Genomic DNA, 24,249 nt, shown 5'->3' on the forward strand with positions numbered 1-24,249 from the left:
CTCCTCGGAGGGGGCGGGGCCAGGAAAAGCAGTCTCCAGTAAGGGCGCTGGGTGGGCGTGGCCGCTGCGAGGCTGTGCCCCGCCCCCGGCGGTGAGGGGACGTTGCGCGGCGGCGGGGGCTGCGCGGCGTCCCGATGGTGTGAGGCGGCGCGGGAAGCCGGTATGAACGGGGCGGCCCCTCAGCTCTTTGACCCCAAGGAGCGTGTGCTGAAGTTGGGCGAGAGCTTCGAGAAGCAGCCGCGCTGCGCCTTCCACACCGTCCGCTGTGAGTGGGGGCCGGGTAGCGGCCGGCGCTGCCCCGTGACGGGGTCTCCCGCCGCGCTGGTCGGGGGGCAGCGGGTGTGGGCGCTGGGTGCTTGACCCTCGCGGAGTGAATCAGCTCCCCGCGCGCCCGTGGGCCTGGCTGGTCATTCCCAGGGGAGCTCAGCATCCCCCCCTCCCCCACCCGACCCTCTCCTGGCCTGACTGGTCGTACCACGGGGAGATCAGCACCCCCCCCTGCAACCCCCCCGGGGCCTGACACCGCCTGGCTGGTCACACCCGGGGAGCTCAGAGTCCTCCCGGCACCCCTGTGACCCCCCCCGGCGGGACACGGCGCCGCCTGGCCGGGCGTACCCCCCCGGCACCCCTGTGACAACCCCCCGGCGGGACACGGCGCCGCCTGGCCGGGCGTACCCCCCCGGCACCCCTGTGACAACCCCCCGGCGGGGCACGGCGCCGCCTGGCCGGGCGTACCCCCCCGGCACCCCTGTGACCCCCCCCGGCGGGGCACGGCGCCGCCGCCTGGCCGGGCGTACCCCCCCGGCACCCCTGTGACAACCCCCCGGCGGGGCACGGCGCCGCCTGGCCGGGCGTACCCCCCCGGCACCCCTGTGACAACCCCCCGGCGGGGCACGGCGCCGCCTGGCCGGGCGTACCCCCCCGGCACCCCTGTGACAACCCCCCGGCGGGGCACGGCGCCGCCTGGCCGGGCGTACCCCCCCGGCACCCCTGTGACAACCCCCCGGCGGGGCACGGCGCCGCCTGGCCGGGCGTACCCCCCCCGGCACCCCTGTGACAACCCCCCGGCGGGACACGGCGCCGCCTGGCCGGGCGTACCCCCCCGGCACCCCTGTGACAACCCCCCGGCGGGGCACGGCGCCGCCTGGCCGGGCGTACCCCCCCGGCACCCCTGTGACAACCCCCCGGCGGGGCACGGCGCCGCCTGGCCGGGCGTACCCCCCCGGCACCCCTGTGACAACCCCCCCCGGGGCACGGCGCCGCCTGGCCGGGCGTACCCCCCCGGCACCCCTGTGACAACCCCCCGGCGGGGCACGGCGCCGCCTGGCCGGGCGTACCCCCCCGGCACCCCTGTGACAACCCCCCGGCGGGGCACGGCGCCGCCTGGCCGGGCGTACCCCCCCGGCACCCCTGTGACAACCCCCCGGCGGGGCACGGCGCCGCCTGGCCGGGCGTACCCCCCCGGCACCCCTGTGACAACCCCCCGGCGGGGCACGGCGCCGCCTGGCCGGGCGTACCCCCCCGGCACCCCTGTGACAACCCCCCGGCGGGGCACGGCGCCGCCTGGCCGGGCGTACCCCCCCGGCACCCCTGTGACAACCCCCCGGCGGGGCACGGCGCCGCCTGGCCGGGCGTACCCCCCCGGCACCCCTGTGACAACCCCCCGGCGGGGCACGGCGCCGCCTGGCCGGGCGTACCCCCCCGGCACCCCTGTGACAACCCCCCGGCGGGGCACGGCGCCGCCTGGCCGGGCGTACCCCCCCGGCACCCCTGTGACAACCCCCCGGCGGGGCACGGCGCCGCCTGGCCGGGCGTACCCCCCCGGCACCCCTGTGACAACCCCCCGGCGGGGCACGGCGCCGCCTGGCCGGGCGTACCCCCCCGGCACCCCTGTGACAACCCCCCGGCGGGGCACGGCGCCGCCTGGCCGGGCGTACCCCCCCGGCACCCCTGTGACAACCCCCCGGCGGGGCACGGCGCCGCCTGGCCGGGCGTACCCCCCCGGCACCCCTGTGACAACCCCCCGGCGGGGCACGGCACCGCCTGGCCGGGGCACGGCAGCTCCCCCCCCCTCCCCCCCCGGCGGGGCACGACACCCCTGTGATTCCCTATCCTCATCTCCCATGGGTATGGTGCTGGCTAGCTGGCCATACTCCAGGAAAAATCAGCATCCCCCCTTGGCACCCTTATAACTCCCCACCACTGCAGATATGGCATTGCCTGGCTGATCATACCTTAGAGGAAATCAGCACCCCTCCTGACATCTATGTAGTCTCTACACTTGTCTATCTATGTTGTACAAGTACTCTCTCTGCTGGCAGATGGAGTTGAAGGAGATGAACTTGAGATAGTGATTGCAGATGACTTCATCTTTGGGTTGAGAGATGGGGCAGTAAATGGAGAGGCAGACGCAGAGGGTGGCGGCTTGGGGTTTTTTTTATCTCCCTTACCCTGGCATTTTGCTGTTTTGAGGATGAGCCTGTGAAGAGTGAGAGGTTGAGAGTGAAGATAGGGTAGATCAGGAGTTGAGGAGATGAAGTCATTGGGGCTTCTGGTGGGGTGAGAGTAGGGGAGCAGGCTGCTGTTGGTGACTGGGAGAAAGAGAAGATGGTGATGGGGCAGGAGAGCATGTTGGATCTTTTTGAACTTGCTTTTGAAAATGTTGGCATGATGCAGCATGGAGAGCGCGGAGGGCACAGGGGGAGGGCTTTGGATAGGAATCAAATGTGGCAAAGCTACTGCATTCTTTGTTTGTATTATGGTAACACCTAGAGCCTCTGACTAACATCAGGGCCCCACTGAGGTAGATGCTGTGCAGAAAGGTACATTTGGTAAGGAACCGTTCCTACCCTGTAGAACTGACAGTCCAAATGAGAACAGAAAGAATCAGAGAAAGGGATTGAACATAGAACCATAAGATGTAGAACTGAGGCACAGAAAGATGAAGCGACATTTGTGAGGTTATACAGGGAGTCTGTGGCAGAGCTGGGAATTGAACCTAGGTCTCTTAAATCCTAATCTAATGTCTTGAATATAAAACCATACAGTTCACAGCAGGTTGCAGTTATTGCTCATGAGAGACTCCGACCAAGACTAATGAACAGGTGTGTTGCTAGTAAAGTTTGGGGTGAAGTTCACACAGTGCCTGCGTTCTTCATCTAGTTCTTCCTTTTATGTGTACTAAATTCATGTACCATACATTATGGTATATTTTGGGAAACAATAGTGTCTTGGCACAATACTACAAAAATCTGAGTTTTGGGTGAAGCTCTGCCCCTGGCCATGGCAGGGCTCTCAACAATCAAAGATTAAAGGCAGTATTGCTCTCAAAGCTAGTGTGCCCTTCCTGAGTACATAATAACTACTATCCTGGGAGGTGTGTTCTCACAGGTTCTGAAGGTATCTAGGAAACAAATGCTGTTAGGATTATGGTTCTGATAATTTAGGGCTGCAGTTTTTGTTCTGCTGTCTCATTTATTTATAGAATGATCCCCAAGGTTTGGTGTCTCACATGTTCTCTGGAGATTATCCTGTATTCTCTCATACAGTGAGATGAGATGGATAATGTATATTCTGTGAGCAAATAGAATCCTATTTAATAGAATTGACCACATCTTTGGGGAAGAGGGTGTGAGAGGAACCTAAAAGCTGTGAGTGGATTTAAAGAGGTGCTGTAACTTGCAATGTGTTCAGTATTTTTAAAAAATAAGTAAAAATAGGCTCTAGTACTACACCTGCCCTTAAGTTTTCCTGTTGACTTTTGTGGTTTTACAAGCCCTTTTTTCTGTTTCAAAATGTTTCTCTTCCCTGTCACTCTGCGAAGAAAGATGCAAGGAAATCGGCAAACCTGACAGTGCTGTCAAATGCACAAGATAAACAGAAAAGCCATATTTTTCCTCTAGCCTTTGTTATTGTAATCTTATCTTTTATACTTCGTACGAGTAGGTAAACTGGACATTTATTTAGTCAGCCATTTCTGAAAAGATTGGCCAAAATGCTGATTACCCAGCAGCATCCACTGAAGACTGGCATAGTCTCATTCTTACCACAAGAAGGACCAGAACTGTGGTGCTCAGCTCTGTAAGGTGCTGCTAGCAGGAGCTTGAGACCGTTGGAGCTTGTTTAGGACCTTGCAAATAAATTATGCTAGCTGAGTAACAATCATTAGCAGATCTTGTTGGGAGGGCTGACAACTCTGATGAAACAAAGTAATGTTCATCTCTAATTTTCCAGCTCTTTGAAACATGCAAAGAGGGGAAATCCATACCCACACAGAGACATTGTTAGGTTTCTAAGAATGACTGATGATAAAGGAGATTAAAATAAGTATATGAAGGTGGCTTTTAACAATTCCATTTTAGAGAGAAATATATGTACTTAAAAATAAAAACAACAACCACAACCTTGCTAGTGCATATGGTTTTGCCTTTGATGCTCTTAATACAGTAAGAGCATGCTATAGTTAGGGCTGCATATGTGTTTCCAGTCTACTTTCCTGTTTTTAGTCACAGCTGTCTGCAACTTCCATTTTTTTGGCTGAAATTTTCCAGGGTTGGTCTCAACCCAAAAGTAATTCTGTGGCTTTTTTGGAGGGTTTTTCTTTAAGTATCAGCAAACTAGTTTGACCATTTATTTTGAATGTGAGGTGAACAGGAGAAACTTTCCTTATTAATCAAAATAAAAATCTTTCAACTTTTTTTTGAAGAGCTCCAACACCAAAACTTGATGAAATTTAGGTTGAATATCAGGCAAACCACCTTGACTGTGAGCTCTATGGCTTGTGGAAAAATCTGCTAAGGAGTGGTGGATGCTGCACTAGCAAAGATACTAAGTCATTGATTTTAAGTGCCTCCCAAACTCACCACCTTTAGCTTTTATGAAATGTGTGTCAATATTTAAGGGACTCATGAAAATCAGGGTGTTTTTTAAATCGTAGATGACTTCAAGCCTGCATCTATTGATACATCCTCTGAAGGAGACCTTGAAGTTGGCAAAGGTGAACAGGTGACAATAACGCTGCCAAACATTGAGGTGAGGGCTGAATATCATTAGGGGATGGGGAAAAGGAGAGGCTTCTCTCACTGAATCACCATATATGTTGAATATAGAAGCGTTTCACATTTCAGCATTTTCAGTTTGCTGTTGTTTCAAGATTGTATGCATGTAGCTTTTAAAGCATTGGGAAAGAAATAATCACACCAGAAAATGCAGAATTACAAAGGTCAGGTAATTATGCTGTAACATTAAGTGAATTCACTGTGCTGGAAATATGCTGTAATTGACAACCCTAAAATTCTCTGTCTATAAAACAAGTACAGCACTGACACTGCCTTGACGTTATGGCACAATCCCAAAGGGGTGGGGGTGTATGCACCACCACTGGGGTGGAGAATTCAATCTCCTGTAATCCCGGATTACTCTTCTAATATTGCCAACAAGCATTCCAGTTTTGGTGGTATTTTTGTGATGCATGTGCCTGTCTGTTAGAAACTGGATTGTGATTACTGGTTTATTTCAAACTGGTTGGGTGAAATCAAGGCCACACTGAAGTCAATGGCAAAACTGCCAGTGTCTTCAGTAGAGCCAGGATTTCACACTTAGTTACTACTAATCTGAGTTTCTCTTGAATTATTTGGTAACAGATTTTAAAAGGCTAGAAATGATCAATTACAGTGTACTTTTCATTACTGTAAAGGCTCATTCTGTATTTATACAAATAAGTCTATTGAAATAATGCTAATTAGATATTTTTTCAATTTTTAAATAGGGTTCAACTCCACCAGTAACAGTTTTCAAGGGCTCCAAGAAGCCTTATCTAAAGGAATGTATCTTAATTATCAATCATGACACTGGAGAATGTCGACTAGAGAAACTTAGCAGTAACATCACTGTGAAGAAAACCAGGTAGGTGGTTTACAAAAGAAACTGCTATGTCCCTAACTCATTATGAAAATGGTTTAGGGCTGGTACCTGAGTGCACATGCAGTTAGTAGGGTTTGAAACAGGACTATGTCAACCCACAGTAGAGAACTTTTAGTGTACACCCGCAGGGACAATGTGGCCAGTTAGTGCACAGGTGTGCACTAGAATTTACACCCTAGCTGGTGTGCACCAACATACCACGTAGACAAGCCCTTAGAAATAGCTAGTGTAAATTGTAATACATACCAACTATTCTTAGCTTTTAGCAAAATTTCACTTTTTCCAACATGGTCCTTACAAAAACCTACCCTTGTTCGATGGAATGAAAAAGCATGTCATTATTTTTCTCAAAAAATGACGACTTTATAGCTTTCAAGTCTAGGCTAGTAGGGTAGGTTTTGAACAGAAACATTGCATATCCCTGCAAGAGACAATAACTGTTTTCTCATAATAAGTTTGGAAAATAGCTTTTTGCTACACAAATGAAATTGTTTTGCTGCTGTTTTCTGACTTTGAACTGTGTAAATTAAAATAGCATAAATTCTTGTGAAAGGGTTTAGCAAAATGCTGAGGACGCGTTCTCCTCTTACTGAGTATGTAATTCCCATTAACACACATTCTGATGCTATGTCTACATATAACTCACTTCCACTAGAATTCTAATGAAGTGTTAGTGCATAACTGAAGAAAATGTGAAACAGCATGGTAGAGGATCGGGTCAAAGGGCCAATATGAATGGCATCAATGGACATTATTCTTTTGATGCACAGTACTCACTGCACCTATATCTTGTTATATGCCAGTGTAGTAGTGCAGTGTTTCCCAAATGGTGGGTCCCAAGAAGGTTCTAGGTAGGTTGCCATATCCAGGGGCTGGATTAACCGATCACTGGGCCCTGGCCTAGGCAGATATACACTTCTCCCAGATTGGTGTGGAGGGGAAGCCTGGTGGTATGGGAAGGGCCATCGGGCCAAACTTGAACAGCGCTGTGATCCCATGTGCCAGGTCACAACGCCAGGAGTAGGCAGCTGGTTCTGGTCCCACAGGACAGGAGCCACCACTGCAGGGTGAGTGTGGGGTGGGCTCGCTCTCCAGTCTCCCGTCTCCCAAGGCCTTCCCTCTGTACTGGGCTGCACTAAATCAGAGGTATGGTTGTCGTGTGCTGGGATGGAGGGTGCATATATGTAATAGTGGGTCACAAAAAAAGACAAAATGCAGTTGGTGGATACCTTGTTAAAAAGTTTGAGAACCACTGTTATAGTGTACTTTGAAACTTAAAACTGTAGTGATACAGTTAAGAAAAACATAATGAATAGCTTCACACACAGCTTAGACTACTGTGTGTTTTTATTTTGTTTAAATATTGTTCTTCGGAATCAATTAAAATGTTTCACCCTGTCATACAGAGCTGAAGGAAGCAGTAAGGTTCAATCTCGTATTGAGCAGCAACAGCAGCAAATGCGAAATGCCAGTAAGACTCCAAACAATGTTAAAAATTCTCCACCAAAAGAAAAGATGTCTCCGTCTTCTCCTATGGACGACATTGAGAGAGGTAAACTGCAACTATGTCACTTAGTATTTCAGAAATTTTGCAGACTTACATTATAAATAGAGCCAAGGGTTTTTTTGAATGAGGTGCGCACTAGAAGCTGTTACATAGGCAATGTTCTCTAAAGTTTAATGGCTGTCTTGACAAGAGTAGTAATCCAACAGTATTTGAAACCACATAGGATTGAGAATCAAATCAATCCTTAGTCTTATGAAGGTCATGATTAGCATTGCTTTAGTTCTCACTGAGTCCTCCCACTGCTGCTGTCTTAAGCTATTCAATTGTAGGATTGTGGCACTGAAGCCAAATCAGCCAGTCCTCCACTTCTTCCTCACTCCACCTGTCCCTCCTCGTTCTTTGTCCTTTGCATACAGCAAATCTTTGGTTAAAATGCTTTACAACCCTTTTAGTTTTTAATAAAACTCTAAATTTGTGTAAGTTCATTATCATGTAAACCTAGTCACAGAGACTCAAATAGCACCCTGCCTTCTAAATCAGATCAGACCTGCAGAAGTGGTTCCCTAAATGGTAAGAGACAACTGAACACTTACATAAATCCCATCCTTGAGAACCATGCCATATGCTATGTTCTTGGGAGACTTTGTTTCAGTAGGAACCTTTGTATTTAATTCAGTAGGAGACACACTTTTTCCTTTTAGTGGATGGGGAGAGAAAAGCAGGTGTTAATCACTTGCTATATGAACACTAACAGGTGGTAGCTTTATTGATCTGAATTGATATTGGCTCTCAAGGATGTTCTGGATTCTTTTAAACAGTTTTTTCCCCCAGATTTATCATTATGCAGATGTCTTTTCTTTGTGATTAAGACAAACTTTGACCAGAGTGTCTTACTCCACAGAAAGGCAATTAAAAGTACCTAAGGCTGCAAAAGAAACAAAGTGGTGCTCAAGTGCATGAGAAACCTGAGAATTTTTCTCCGTGGTCTGTTTGTTTTGTTTAGAACCTGTTCTGAGTGCGTCACCAAGACTAACATATCCCAAAGCCCTGTCCCTTTGTGCTGCCAATCAGATTTATTTGTTTAGCCACAGTAAATTGTGTGCTGGGGTCTGGATGGTTTCCTGCTAGCTATTCTAAATTTTTCCCAGACCTATAAAAAGAATCAATAAGGATTTAATGAAACTGTTCCATAATTTAAAAATATGGGTAATTGCTGCAGGTATCCCACAATGCTTAATTTGTGATTGAGAACAATGAATGTCTAGACAAACATGTACATGTTGTTTATAATACCAAAATTGCTGCCAGCCATTGCTGCTGCACCTTCAGGTGTTCCACTGACCGATTCCTTTTTTCACTATCTGTCCCTTGAGTCTAAATTGAGTTATTGACTCCTGTCAGACATCTGTAGAGGTGTTAAACAAAGCCTGAAAAATAAGGCTTTCTAATCAGAGGCAGATATTAAGGGCGAGTTAGGTCATGCTGCCCACTGAAGTGTAGGGGGCAGCACCTTGGCCAGCAGCCTTATCTGAACCCTAATTCATCTCTGCTCTGAAAAGCATGTGGCTTAAAAGTAAGACAGACACTTCACTCCTGGATCTTATGTCTTTCAGTTTAGTCACTTACGACTTGTAATAATGTTGTGACATTCACTACAGTCACTTGCTTGTGCAGCACTTCCCTTGTTGCCATTTCCTTTAAACTCTGAGACTCCTCTTGCTTTGTTTCTTAATTAATCTACATCTTATTTTCAGAGCTAAAGGCCGAGGCTAGCGTCATGGACCAGATGAGTAGCTCTGATAGTTCGTCCGAATCAAGAAGTTCATCCTCCTCCTCATCCAGCAGTGAAAATAGTTCTAGTGATTCAGAAGATGAGGGGGCTAAGCCTTCTCTGCCTATGTCAATGCCATACTTGCAGCCACAGCCTGCTATGTCTGCCATACCACAACAGGCCATCCGTGACATGGATGCCAGTCATAACAAATCTCAAGAGAGTGGTGGCCATATGATGAATACACTAAGTAAGTACAGAAGACAGTGCTCTATGAAAAGAACAATCTCATGCTTTAGGAATCTAAAAGGAAACCAGAGACTCTGTAACTATGTCTCTATTGTAATTAAAATTGTGGGAAGAGATGCTGGGGTTTGATTGTTCAGTTGAGTTCTGAATTAGAAGTTGGGCTAAAAGTTACTTGACCATCAGAGATATTAAATTAAAGCTGATGCAGTTTAAAGTAGGTCATAGGCCGTACTGGCTTCCTCACAATTGCATACATTGGGACTATAGGACAGTAATTTATGTTGAAAATGCTTGAACTGCTTAGGCACTCCCAAAACATATGTGTATGATTTCCTGAGTAGATGATACTGGAATAATATTGTCCTGGTACTAATCAGTTACAAAAGAAGGTTATCCTAATCCAGTGGTTTTCAACCAGGGATACATGTACCTCTGGGGATACGCAGAGGTCTTCCAGAAGGTACATCAACTCATCTAGATATTTGTCTAGTTTTACAACAGGCTACATAAAAAGCACTAGCGAAGTCAGTACAAACTAAAATGTCATGCAAACAATGACCTGTTTATACTACTCTGTATGCTATACACTGAAATATAAGTACAATATTTATATTCAGATTGATTTATTTTAAAATTATATGGTAAAATGAGAAAGTAAGCAATTTTTCAGTAATAGTGTGCTGTGATACTTTTGTATTTTTGTGTCTGATTTTGTAAGCAAGTAGTTTAAGTGAGGTGAAACTTGGGGGTACGTAAGACAAATCAGACTCCTGAAAGGGGTACAGTACTCTAGAAAGGTTGAGAGCCACTGTCCTAATCCACGCAGAAGTCTTGTGATTCATGGAGGCCTTTCTAATCTACAAGGTGCCAGTCCCCTCCTATGTATGTAGGGAATGGAGGATGTTTCATACCGTTTCCATGTTGAAGGGATGGGAGAATACCAACAACCAAAACTGATTCACAGTGTTCTGCTTGAAGAAAATTATGACAAACTTAAGATATTTAAAGTACAACTGGGATTTTTTAATACATATTGTTGTCCAGAAAGAAGAGTATCACTGGTTTGAACAGCAACAAGCAACCACGTAGGTAAAGGTCTTCAAGCTTAGCACCAAAATAAACCAGGCCTGATTTTTCAGAATTGATGAGCACCCACCGCTGCTGTTTGAAAACAAAGCCACACTTTTAATTAAGTGCCTAACTTCAGGCTCACAAGTTTGGAAAAACTTGGTCATAGGCCCTAATTTACATAGTGATGCTATATACTGAAGTTTTTTGACAGTTTACACTGGTTATAGTGAAAATATCTCCTACATAATCTGTATGTCCTCTTGTGTTTCACTATTATAAGGAATTAAAATTGGTAACAAGCTAGTTGTATATTGTGATGACGTAGCTAAGCTTACAATCAGGTTTCTGTTATAAGCCTTATTTTCATATACCACTTCCTTCACAGGAATAAGATTAGACTGAAAACATCTGATTATTGTGCAAGAGGACTAAATTTTTTGCGTTAACTTCCATGGCCTAAAGCAAATAGGCTTCATATTACAATCAGTGTATCTTTAGAAAGTTCTGTATACATCAGTCCCTTCACTCCAGACATGAAAATACTTCCAAACTTGCCATTTTACACACATTTAGGGAAAAAAAACACTTTTGAGAATAAAATGAACCATCTTAAGTGATTAATGGCTAGTTCACAGCTACAAAGCTCCCGTTGAAAGATCTATGCCCAAGTACAGGTGGCTGCTGCCACCAGTTAAAACTGTCATAGTGAAACACCCTGATGTCTTAAACTTGCAGAAATACCAAAACCACAGCAAGGAGCCCAGGAACCCTGTGGGACTTAAGAACTCTGCAGGGAGGGAGGTGGATCCTCTGACCCTTGTGAGCTGTCTAAAACTTCATGCTGGTTTAGCTATAAACCTGCTTAAAATTGAGCTCTTATCCAGTTTACCTCTGTTACTTTAACATTTTAAGCAGCTCTGTAGATCTGTGCCATCTCCAGTTCTCCACAAATGCCTTTAAAATGTGAACTGCACCATAATAGGGTGGTGAGCTGAGATGAAAAGGCACTGCACACTGGCTGCTGTGGGGAGCATGGCTCTCCAGCTACTCTCCTGCTGAGCTCCTGAGGCATCACCTGTGCAGTTTAGGAGCACAGCAGGAGAGGATAAGTAGCAGTGAAAGCTAGAGAAGCAAGACAGGGAGCCTGTGGCCTCTGAGTCTTGGGAGATCTGCTGGGTGTTGGAATTCAGAGTCAGGGGTCCAGCATAGAAATTTCTTCCATCTGAAACAGTATCTTACATAAACAAATGTTTAAAACAGCAAATCTTAAGATCAAAATGTTTAGTGGTTGTGCCACATTTAAGGTGTGACTTCAATGGGGCTATTCAAATGCATATATTTAAGCATGAGCATGTCTGCAGAATTGGGGCCCTTGAGGGTTAGTTGGGTATTTTACTATGTGCAGTCCTAATGTTACCTTAAATGTAGTGGCAATTAGAATTTGGTGGGGCATAGGGGGTTAGTCAAATCACTCTCATTAAGTCATACAGCTGAAGCTTTGCAGAATGCTGAAAATGCACTGGTCTATGTCTGGAGCATAGTTACCTCTTATTATTGCCCTGTGTATAGAACCTACCTTTTTAGGTAGCCTGGCCTCAAAGGCTTTGCCCTTTCCTTGCTATGAGCCTTGTCCCCAAAATAATTCCTCATCTACTTTTGAAATTGATTATATAGGCCCATAACTTGTGACACAACATGGGTGGTCTAAGGTATCTGCAAGAGAATATTGCATTTAAAAATAGTGAAAAGCTGCTCTGTTTAATTTCCTTTTAAACAGAAATTACTAACTGAGAACAAATTAAAAATTCCGTGAAGGAAGATGCCCAATGACTTGCTATCTCTGAGATCTCTTGTTTGCTCACTCCTATAGTGCAGTTTTCATCCAGATATTTTTTATTCCAGTTGCAGAAGCACTTAGGAGCCCCAGTCATGGACCAGCCCCACTGTGCTAGGCGCTATACAAACACCGAACAAAAAGATGGCCATTTCTCCAGAAAGCTGACAATCTAACACTTCTCCAAGAACTTATTTAAAAAAAGCTAAATACTGTATGGGACCACTGATTAATATCCCAGTACATGGCACACTCTGTAATGAAACCTACTTAATATTTTGATAGTGTCAACCAGCTCATCAGCACTGTGAAAATGGACTGTTTCCCTGAAATTATTTCCCTACTTTACTTCTGCTATTTGTTAAATCAGTTGAGCCTAAGTAATGTAGGTGTTTTTTTAGAGTCCTGGGTGAAGTTAGCTCTCCATGTTTTTGACATGTGCACCAGAAACTTCTTATGCTGGGATCGTGCAGGCTAGAATCTTTCTGGAAAGTTTGAGGCAACTATGAGAAGGCCTTTGCGAGGCATGGGTACAAAATGGAGGTGGATTTCATTTCAGGGTTATTTTTCCAAACACTTTTTTTGGGGGGGTGGGGGTGAGGGAGAGGGGAGTTTGTCTTATTGCGGACACCTTGGCAGGAAACTCCAGATTTGTTCCAACCTCTTGGATTTCATGAGACTGTTGTCTTTGGCGAGCATTAGATGGCTTATTTGAGGAATAACTGCTTTTGAAGGCTGTGACCATGTGGATGGCTATGACCTATTTTTGGAGTGGACTGTGGGGAAGAGGCAAGAACAGCAATTGGGGAACTAAAGTGGTAGAGGGGTAAAGGAGAATATTTTGGAGAACTATGTGATTTGAAGTACAACTGTAGCCATCCTAATGATACTTATTTTGAAATAATACTTCTATTTGAGTAGACTCTTAGCCATCTCTGCTTTTTAATGTAAAAATAAAATACAGAGGATTTCAAATGATATAACCAAGTGGTTAGGCGTACATTCTGTGTCTAGTACTTATACTCTTCCAATCCCATCTGTGCTTTTAATCCTCCTCCTGCACTACAAGCAATTGCTTTTCACTGTTCGTGTCAGAGGCAGGTAGAGTGTTCTGTGCTCTGCTGCAAAGGGCCACTGAACCATTCCCAGAGATAAAAGTTGCCGAGGACATGGTGCAAAACAAAGGAAGTGTAAACACAAAGCTTTGTTAAGGGGACTCCCATCAACTTCAGTCACTCTTATCTGAAAAGCTCTGACCTACCAATTGGGAGGTACCCATCCAGGCGTGTCCTCTCCCCCTTTATACTAACCCCTTGTTCTCATCTCCCTATAATGACCTCATAAGTAATACTAAAGATTGCCGTAACTGACAAAGTTAGGAGCATTTGACAGTACTTGGTGTATAGTTGCTTTCATTAAATCATAGAATATCAGGGTTGGAAGAGACCACAGGAGGTCATCTAGTCCAACCCCCTGCTCAAAGCAGGACCAATCCCTAATCTTTGCCTCAGATCCCTAAATGGCCCTCTCAAGGATTGAACTCACAACCCTGGGTTTAGCAGGCCAGTGCTCAAACCACTGAGCTATCCCTCCCCCCTCAGTCACTTTCCTATTTGTTTAGGCATTTCACCCAACAACAAGGGGAGGGAAATTCTTTTCTTGTTTCCTTTTTTTTTTTAAATAAAGGAAAATGCAGTTGCATAACTACCAAGCTGGCAGGGGAATAGAAGGGCTGATGCAGTATCTGAAATTGCATCTAACTCATTTTAAAAAAATATAGATTTGCTGTTGACAGTATCCCTTTAATTTCATCCTGTATGTGGGAGATGGTGGAGTGGGAGAAAAACTGCTTGTCAAGTTGAAAAAAGAAATAGCAGGGAGAACTTATTTTCTGTTAGTTATATAGACAGCTGTTGCAAGCACTGGATAGTCGCTTTTCTTGTGTCCCATTTTAAAATAACTCCCGATTAATTTTTTGGTGACAGCATACATAAATATTTCCTTTGATCTTTTGTTTGCTGTCTTGCTCCACAGCCTGATTATTTTTTTGAAAAGGTGTGTCAAACTGCTTGTTCTCACCTTGATTTGGATACTACTTTGCTCTCAAACAGATCCAAGAGGCATTTAGATACATGCAGACAGCAATAACTCCTATCCTATTGTTTTATTTTTTTAATGAAACTGCATTCCCCAGCAGCTTCCTTGCTGATCAAGTATCAGAAGGTGGATGGGAAGCTAGCTAGTCCACTGTGGCCTGCTTGCACTAATTCCCGTACACAAACTCATTCAATCTGGTGGGTTAAGTGTGAGTAATGTGGGGCTTTCAAAGGTCACATAAGTGATGTAGCCCTAAGACTCTCACTCCAGTAGTTAAGACAACAGATGAGTTTTTAAATCTATACAATGTTTTGGTGTTAAATTCCTAATAGAAGATACTGGATGGGGGAAGAAAGAACTTCTTGGTGGAAAAATAGTCTTAGTTTAATGGAACTAATACAATGACTTTATCTTCTATTTTAGGAAATGACTTGCTGCTGAGTGAATCTGGAAGTGACAGTGATGACTGAACAAGATTTTGGCCTTCATAAAGATGCATCACCTCTCTTTGCTAAAGCTGTCATAGCATCTGTTTTGCACTAAGATTAGATTACCCAAGATTGAAATGAATGTCCTCAATTTTTGGAAATAGAGACATCTTAATTTTCTACTGGCACATCAGATCTATGGTACAGCAGCCCTGATGTCTAATCGCTGCTCTGGGTACTTGTTTGTCTCTTCCAAATTACTGTATTACAGTATCGGTTCTTATGAACGGATTCTGATTTTTGCCTCAACCACCTGTTGTACTTGAAACTGACTTATAACAGCTAGTTACTTTATATAATAGATATGGGAATGGGGGAATTTCTAGTATTTATGGAGGCAAGTTTCCCTCCTGTCCTTACAGATAATGCTGATTTCATAACTTTATTTTTTTTTTTTTTTTTTTGAGAGGGAGGGGATGGAAGGAAAAACAGCTGAGATCTGTCGTGTTAACTACATTGTTGTTCTGTTCACAGTTCATAACTTTAAGGAAACTGGTGAATAATATGGTCCACTCTTGCAGTTACAGTTTACAACACATCACTGAATTTTTAGTTTAATTGTATTATAGGACTTTTTATATTTCTGAGCCTTATGTCTCTTAAGGGAACTTTTCCTTTTCCCTGCCTTTACTTGGACCAGCTGGAATCCTTACAGCCTCTTCCTATCTGTATTTAGATAACTACAAAGACAGCAATGGCTTTCCTTCATTTAATTCTGTAACTGAAATCATATAATTCCTTTCTAGGAGTTTAATACAATTAATTTAATAAAGCAATATTATTTATAATTTTAATGGGACTCATTGGTATGATTATGAGAATTCTTAACAAGAGGTAACATGGACTGAATTTTCTTTGGCGTAGCCTTGCCAGTGAGCTAACAATTAAATTAGAGAGAGGTGATACAAGTGAGTATGAAGTCTAAAATGTCTAGAAAATAACATAAAGAAAGAATCTCCACATTGGCATCCTGCACATTTGTATATTATAAGGCCAGAAAGAACCACACATTTTAGAATGGCAGATGATATGCGCAGTTTATCTGAGTTGCAAAATGTATAGATGTAGGAGATAGCCACAAGAAACATCAGGCAGAGAAATACTATAAACAACTGACTCAGTGATTACAATATTGATACGGTGTGATCATTTCTCATAGCGTATACCATGAGTGTGATCACTGAATGCTATTGTATCTTATATGAAGGAGGGAGGAAAGAATCTGCATGTCCAGTGTTATAGCTGAATGTGTTCATGCTTGTTGAATAACTTCTTTAAAAGCCCTGAAAAATCTGTAGTAGGGTATGTCTACACTGCATCTGGGAGTGTCTCCCAGCACAAGGCCACAGACTTGTATTGGTGGGGCTTGCACGAATGCGCTAAAACTACCTGTGTAAATGTTTCTCAGGCTGGAGTTTGGATTGGTGGGCCTTCACAGCTAAGCTCCGGCGCAAGCTGCAATGTCTACACAGCTATTTTTAGTGTGCTAGCATGAGCCCCACTAACACAAGTCATGGACCTAGGCTGGGAGGCTTGTTCCCAGATGTAGTGTAGACATATCATCCTGAGTGATAGCAAATCATGGGGGAACTCCAGAGAGTTACTGGATTCACTTGAGAGAGAAAGAACATAAGAATGGCCATACTGGGTCAGACGAAAGGTCCATCTAGCCCCGTATCCTGTCTTCTGACAGTGGCCAATGCCAGGTGTCCCAGAGGGAATGAACAGAACAGCTATTCATCAAGTGATCCATTCTTTGTCACCCATTCCCAGCTTCTGGCAAACAGAGGCTAGCGATACCATCCCTGCCCATCCTGGCTAATAGCCATTGATGAACCTATCCTCCATGAATTTATCTAGTTCTTTTTTTGAACCCTGTTATATATAGTCTTGGCCTTCACAACATCCTCTGGCAAGGAGTTCCACAGATTGGCTGGGTGTTGTGAGAAGAAATACTTCCTTTTGTTTGTTTTAAAGCTGCTGCCTCTTAATTTCATTTGGTGACCCCTAGTTCTTCTGTTATGAGAAGGAGTAAATAACACTTTCTTATTTACTTTCTCCACACCAGTCATGATTTTGTAGACCTCTATCATATCCCCCTTTAGTCATCTCTTTTTCCAAGCTGAAAAGTCCCAGTCTTATTAATCTCTCGTCATATGGCAGCCGTTCCATACCCCTAATCATTTTTTTTGCCCTTTTCTGAACCTTTTCCAAGTCCAATATATCTTTTTTGAGATGTGGCGACCACATTGCACACAGTATTCAAGATGTGGGTGTACCATGGATTTATATAGACACTACATTTTCTGTGTTATTCTCTATCCCTTTCTTAATGATTCCCAACGTTCTGTTTGCTTTTTTCACTGCCACTGCACATTGATGGATGTTTTCAGAGATCTATGCATAAGGACTCCAAGATCTCTTTCTTGAGTGGTAACAGCTAATTTAGACCCAATCATTGTATATGTATACTTGGGATTATGTTTTCTAATGTGCATTACTTTACATTTATCAGCACTGAATTTCATCTGCCATTTTGTTGCCCAGACATCCAGTTTTGAGAGATCCTTTTCTAGCTCTTTGCAGTCTGCTTGGGACTTAACTATCTTGTGTAGTTTTGTATCATCAGCAAAGTTTGCCACCTCACTGTTTACCCCTTTTTCCAGATCTTTTATGAATATGTTGAATAGGACTGGTCCCAGTACAGACCACTGAGAACCACAATTTACCTCTCTCCATTCTGAAAACTGACTATTTATTTCTACCCTTTGTTTCCTATCTTTTAACCAGTTACCAATCCATGAGAGGACCTTCCCTCTTATCCATGACTGCTTACTTTGCTTAAGAGCCTTTGGTGAGGGACCTTGTCAAAGGCTTTCTGAAAATCTAAGTACTTTATAGCCAGTGGATCCCCTTTGTCCACATGCTTGTTGACCCCCTCAAAGAATTCTAGTAGATTGGTGAGGCATGATTTCCCTTTACAAAAACCATGTTGACTCTTCCCCAACAAATTATGTTTAATCTGTGTGTCTGACAATTTTGTTCTTTACTATAATTGGAAACAGTTTACCTGGTACTGAAGTCAGACTTACCGGTCTATAATTGCTGGGGTCACCTCTGGAGCCCTTTTTCAAAAATTGGCATCACATTAGGTATCCTCCAGTCATTTGGTACAGAAGCTGATTTAAATGATACGTTATAGACTACAGTTAGTAGTCTTGCAATTTCACATTTGAGTTCCTTCATAACTCTTGGGTGAATACCATCCGGTCCTGGTAGGTCCTGAAAGAGCTGCTAAGCAGCCAGAAGTGAAGCTGTCTTCAGAGTATAGCAGTGTTATGGCCATCTTGTGTTTCCCTCAATCCTAGAATGTCCTTGGACCAAAAAAGTGGCAAATGAATGTGTGGGGAGAAGAGTGTAAATGCTCACTAGGAATGTGATGAGAAGGGGCAAGACAGTCAAGGGGAATGTATTCATAAAAGGTGGGGGGATGCTTCCTTTCAGTTGCCATAGATCATGTGCAGCTTTCTAGTTCTTTATCTTCAGATGGTGAGTGAACAACCTAAAATGAACCAGAATATTTGCACATTTCTACTTTGCCCAGTTGTAGGTGGGTCTCCAGCAACTCTAAACCCTACTTGCTTCAAAAATTGTCCTTTGCAATATTGTCCTTTGCAAAAATTGTATTTTGCAATATTGGCAATGTTGCGAGAGAAGTGTGCTCTCTCTGGCAACTGCTGTGAATGAAAGCTGTTAGCTCAGATCAACTGATGTGAGATGCTACAGGTAAAATACTTAAGGGTAGACGACCAGCAGGGCTGGCATGGCTCTGTGCCAGCCTCAACCAGAAAGGGAGAATGAAAAGGAGGCGAATGATAAGCCCAAGCTGCAGACACAGAAATGAAGGCTCATTCTCGTACCCCCTCCAATGTTTTTTTGCACTGCTACCTTCAAGCTGAAGTGGACTACGCTCTGTCGGGCTGTATGAAAGTTGTGCTTTTTGTGGGTGAATGTTGTTTGTGTGGCTGGCCCTGACTTAGGAGCTACTATCCAATTACTGAAAGGTATCAGACTAAAACTTGTCTGGCCACACTACAGCAAATACTAGTCTTCACTCTGTGCATGTGTTCTGTCATGTAATTGCTCCCTCCCTAGGTGTGCCCAGGGTAATTGCCCAGCTAGGAGTAGATTGTCTGGTTCAGCTGTTACAGCTGGTATTTCTAGCATTCACAGCAAATATAAAGAGTGGGAGGAGTTACTTTTAAAGGCACATTGCTCTGATATAAATTGTGTATATAGAGATATTGGCTTATAATATCTCATTGTTACTTATGCTCTCCATGTCTGTTGTAACTACATGTTATACCCTAGCCCTTGATCCTGCAAATGCTTATGCACATGCTTAACTTTACCATTTTAGTAATCCCATTAATTTCAAAGTTCTTGATTCTTGACATGGTTCATGGTAGTAAAGTTAAACACGCGTTAGTGTTTGTAGGATCTGTGCTTGAAAATGTAAGGTCTTTGGGGACAGAGACTGTCTTGGTTATGTTTTTGTTCAGTAACTAGCACAATGTGATATGGGGCTCTGAGGGCATGACCCCAATACAAATAAGTGTGTGAGTTAGATACCTATAGCATTGAAGACTAATGGTGTTGATCTATACCTTAATTGAACTTTCAGATCATTATGTTAACCTGTTCTTCTCTTTAAAATTCAAGGTGGGAGATGATGAAGGCCTGGACAAAAGTTTTAGCTGCGTGGGTGAAGAAAAGCCAAACCTTAGAAACACTGGGGAGGGAAAAGTGGCAAGAGCTAGGCCCAGCCTGGATGTGTTGTGTAGGGGGAGAGGGAGAGAGGAGTTAGAGATGACTCCCAGTTTACAGGTTTGAGTGACAGAGAAGATACAAGTGTTGTGAACATAGTTAAGCAATTAAACCATAGAGCCTGATTAGATCTATTGGTTTTCAGGAAAAGGAGAAAGCTTAGATTTAATGTCTATACATCTGGCTTCTGTCTGAACACTTTTTCCAAGAGGGTATTTTTTTCCTAAGGATTTTTTTATCAGCACCTCTGAGGTGCTGAGCACTCATTAATCCAGTTGGAGTCAATGGAAGCAACATGTGCTCAGCACCTCTGAAAAATCAAGCCCATAATCCACAAGGTTGGTAGCTTAATTGGTGTCACAGAGTGAGCTGGCCGGGCCCTTTAAGCATGTGGAGGAGGCTGAGGACTCAGCCTCACCTGTGCCAAGGTTAGCTCACCTCCCGAGGGGGTGAGAATCAGAACCAGGCCTGCTTAGGAGATAAGGGCAACTTGGGGAAAGCCTCCTGGGAGAGAATGAGTGGCAGAACAGTCAGGAAAGGGCTTGTGAGGAAGTCTAGGCTGAGCATGTAGGAAGAGGCCCTGAGAAGGAAAGACTCTTCTCCCGGCTTGGGGTGTGACCTACATTAAAACATACTTAGCATATTTTTAATCTCTCTCTTTCCCTCTGCCCAGCCCATCCCCACCCCTGGACTAAAATCTGAGAAAAACATCCATGTACAAGCTGAGTTCTATATGTTGAGAACTAATAGAAGTATGGATTTCTGATATTACTTTATAATGTAAACTAGTTTAAGTGAAACTTCAGTGACCACTGATGATGTATTGTGGACTAATTGCTATTCTTACTTACAACTCCACATTAAGAGGGAATTAAATAACTTTGGGAACTTGGTGTCTTTCAAATATTTCGTATTGGAACTGCCGTGGGTGCTCCAGGGCTGGAGCACCGACAGGGAAAAAATGGTGGGTGCTGAGCGCCCACTGGCAGGCCCCATGGTTCAGCGCCTCTCTCTCCCAGTACCTCCCGCCCACCGTAATCAGCTGTTTCACATGTTTAGGAGTCTCGGGGGAAGGAGCAAGGACATGGCGTGCTTGGGGGTGGAGCAGGGGTGGGAAGAGGCGGGGCAGGGTGAGGCCTTGCAGGAAGGGGTGGAGTTGGGGCAGGGCCTGGGGCAGTGCCAGAGGTCAAGCACCCACTGGCACTTTGGAAAGTCGGTACCTGTGTGAATTGCTATGTATACGTGGCACCTCCATGACCTACTTGGAGCTGCTGTGAGTTATCAAATCAGTGCATAGCACACCAATGATGAGTTACAGGAAAAGCTCTAAAAGAATCTTCAGTAACTGTTGCCTTTCTTTCATGGCTTACAAGCTCCATTGTGGCTGGAGGGGGCTTGTATAGTATGGACACTGGAATAGCACCTAGATTTCCTGGTGGCAGCTACTGTAGAAATGTGTATAGATAGAAATATTAGGATTCTAAATGATGAAGGGATGCCAAACTGACTTGGGCTTCTCACAAAAATACATTGCATCTGCTCCTGCAGAAGTCAGTGGAAACAGGATGCAGCCTCTTGGGATTGGCTGGGGCCGGCACTTAGTTCTTTCTGTTGCTCTCTGAAATCCAGAAAATAAATGTGTTCCTCACATTTCCTTTGCTGAAAAAAAACCCCCTGCACTGTGGTGTGAAAGGAATGGAGATCAGTGGCAGAGATGACAGAGGCTTTCATTCAACAGAGGAAGCTTTGTGAGTTAATAGCTGAGGCCTCTGTTGACTTGTTTTAGGTAGGGGCCTTCATTACTGTACCTGTTCTCCATTCACCATTTCCTCTGTTGTCTTTTCTATGCAGTTGGCTTCGTTTCGTGGAAATTTGTACCTGGTTTGTTTTTGCTAGTGTGCTCACTCATGCTAGAGAATTATTTGTTCACTTCAGGAAATGAGGTCTTCTCCATGCTGTTATTTAAAGAGAAGCAGAGTGTCTTAGAAGTCTAATTTAAAAAAAAAATCACCCTTATTCTTTAATCATAGAATCATAGAAGTGTAGGACTGGAAGGGAACTCGAGAGGTCATCTAGTCCAGTTTCCTGCACTCAAGGCAGGACTACGTAATAACTTGACCATCCCTGACAGATGTTTGTCTAACCTGTTCTTAAAAGCCTCCAGTGACAGAGATTCCACAACCTCCCATGGCAATGTGTTCCAGTGCTTAACTACCCTGTCAGGAAGTTTTTCCTAATGTCCAACCTAAGCCTCTTTTGCTGAAATTTAAGCACATTGCTTCTTGTCCTATCCTCAGAGGTAAATGAGAACAATTTTTATCCTCCTCCTTGTAACAGCCTTTTATATATTTGAAAACTGCTATCATGTCCCCTCTCAGTCTTCTCTTCTCCAGACCAAAAAACCCCATTTTTTTCAATCTTTCCTCATAGGTCATGTTTTCTAGACCTTTAATCATTTTTGTTGCTCTCCTTTGAACTGTCTCCAGTTTGTCCACATCTTTCCTGAAATGTGGTGCCCAGAACTGGACGCAATACTCCAGTTGAGGCCTTATCAGTGCAGAGTAGAGTGGAAAAATTACTTCTTGTGTCTTGCTTACAACACTTGATGTTTGTTATTTTGCAATGGTGTTATCGTGTTGACTCATATTTAGTTTATGATCCACTATGACCCCCAGATCCCTTTCTCCACTACTCCTTCCCAAGCAGTCATTTCCCATTTTGTATGTGTGCAATTAATTGTTCCTTCCTAAGTGGAGTACTTTGCATTTGTCCTTATTGAATTTCATCCTATTTACTTCAAACCAATTCTCCAGTTTGTCCAGGACATTTTGAATTTTAATCTCATCTTCCAAAGCACTTGCAGCCCCTCCCAGCTTTATAAGTGTACTCTCTATGCCATTATCCAAATCATTTATGAAACTATTGAACAGAACCAGGACCGATCTTTGCAGGACCCCACTCAATATGCCCTTCCAGCTTGATTGTGAACCACTGATAACTACTCTCTGGGAATGGTTTTCCAGCCAGTTGTGCACCCACTTTATAGTAGCTCCACCTAGGGTGTATTTTCCTAGTTTGTTTTTGAGAGGTCATGCGAGACCGTATCAAAAGCGTTACTAAAATCAAGATATACCATATCTACCGCTTCCCCCCCATCCAGAAGGCGTGTTACCCTGTCAAAGAAAGCTATTAGGTTGGATTGACACTGCTTGTTCTTGACAAATCCATGCTGACTGTTACTTATCTCTAATCTCTAGTTTCACTTCCCCATGCTGCATGTCTTGTTCTACCAGTTTCAAAAGTCTTGCAAAATAGTTGCACAATTGTTTCCTCTTAGCAGTCAGCATAGTTAAATGTGAGATCAGATAATTGGATATACCTTGCCTAAGATCCTAGGCATACTGAATTTCCAGTAAACTCTGCAAAAAATCCTTCATGTTTTGCCTGCATAAGAACAGCCATACTGGGTCAGACCAATGGTCCATTTAGCCAGTATCTTGTCTTCTGACAGTGGCCAGTGCCAGATGCTTCAGTGGGAATGAACAGAACAGGACAACTATTGAGTGATCCATCCCCTGTCGTTTAGGGTGACCAGATAGCAAGTGTAAAAAATTGGGACGGGGGTGGGGGGTATAGGTGCCTATATAAGAAAAAGCTCCTAAAATCGGGACTGTCTGTATAAAATCGGGATATCTGGTCACCCTACTGTCGTCCAATCCCAGCTTCTGGCAGTTTGAGGTTTAGGCACTCCCAGAGCATGGGGTTTTATCCCTGACCATCTTGGCTAATAGTCTTGATGGACCTATCTTCCGTGAACTTTTCTAAATCTTTTTTGAACTCAGTTATACTTTTGGCCTTCACAACTTTCCATGGCACACAGTTCCACAAGTTGACTACGTTTATGTTCCTTTAAACCTGTTGCCTATTAATTTCATATGTTATTCCTTATTCACTTACTTTCTCCACACCATTCATGGTTTTATAGACCTCTATTCTATACCCTGTTAGCTGTCTCTTTTTTTCTAAATTGAACAGTCAGTCTTTTTAATCTCTCCTCAGATGGAAGCTGTTCCATACCACTCATCATTTGTGTTGCCCTTCTCTGCACCATTTCCAATTTATATATATATATGTATAATATTTAGAAGGGGTGACCAGAACTGCACTCAGCATTTATGGTGTGGGTATATCATCCATTTACATTGTGGCATTATTCTATTTTCTATTTTATTAGTTATCCCTTTCCTAAAGGTTCCTAACATCCTGTTAGCTTTTCGACTGCCGCTGCACACTAAGCAGATGTTTTCAGAGAACTATCCACAATGACTCCAAGATCTTTCTTGAGTGGTAACAGCTAAATTTAGACCCCATCATTTTGTATGTATAGTTGGGGTTATGTTTTCCAATGTGCATTACTTTGCATTTATCAACATTGAATTTCATCTGCCATTTTGTCTCCCAGTCATTAAAGGTTATTAGTCTC

The 24,249-nt window shown here is 44.2% G+C and overlaps 1 protein-coding gene across 1 annotated transcript; it reads left to right on the top strand.

Moving 5' to 3' along the window:
* Positions 1-80: 80 nt before the first annotated feature.
* EAF2 (ELL associated factor 2) lies at positions 81-16,167 on the top strand. Its single transcript, XM_073306809.2, has 6 exons — positions 81-265; positions 4,937-5,031; positions 5,768-5,904; positions 7,329-7,474; positions 9,184-9,450; positions 14,875-16,167. The coding sequence occupies exons 1-6, from the start codon at positions 163-165 to the stop codon at positions 14,919-14,921; spliced, it is 795 nt and encodes a 264-aa protein (XP_073162910.2). The 5' UTR covers positions 81-162; the 3' UTR covers positions 14,922-16,167.
* The last annotated feature ends 8,082 nt before the right edge of the window (positions 16,168-24,249 follow it).

The sequence above is a fragment of the Lepidochelys kempii genome, chromosome 11, assembly GCF_965140285.1.
Source record: "Lepidochelys kempii isolate rLepKem1 chromosome 11, rLepKem1.hap1, whole genome shotgun sequence".
Taxonomy (NCBI): domain Eukaryota; kingdom Metazoa; phylum Chordata; order Testudines; family Cheloniidae; genus Lepidochelys; species Lepidochelys kempii.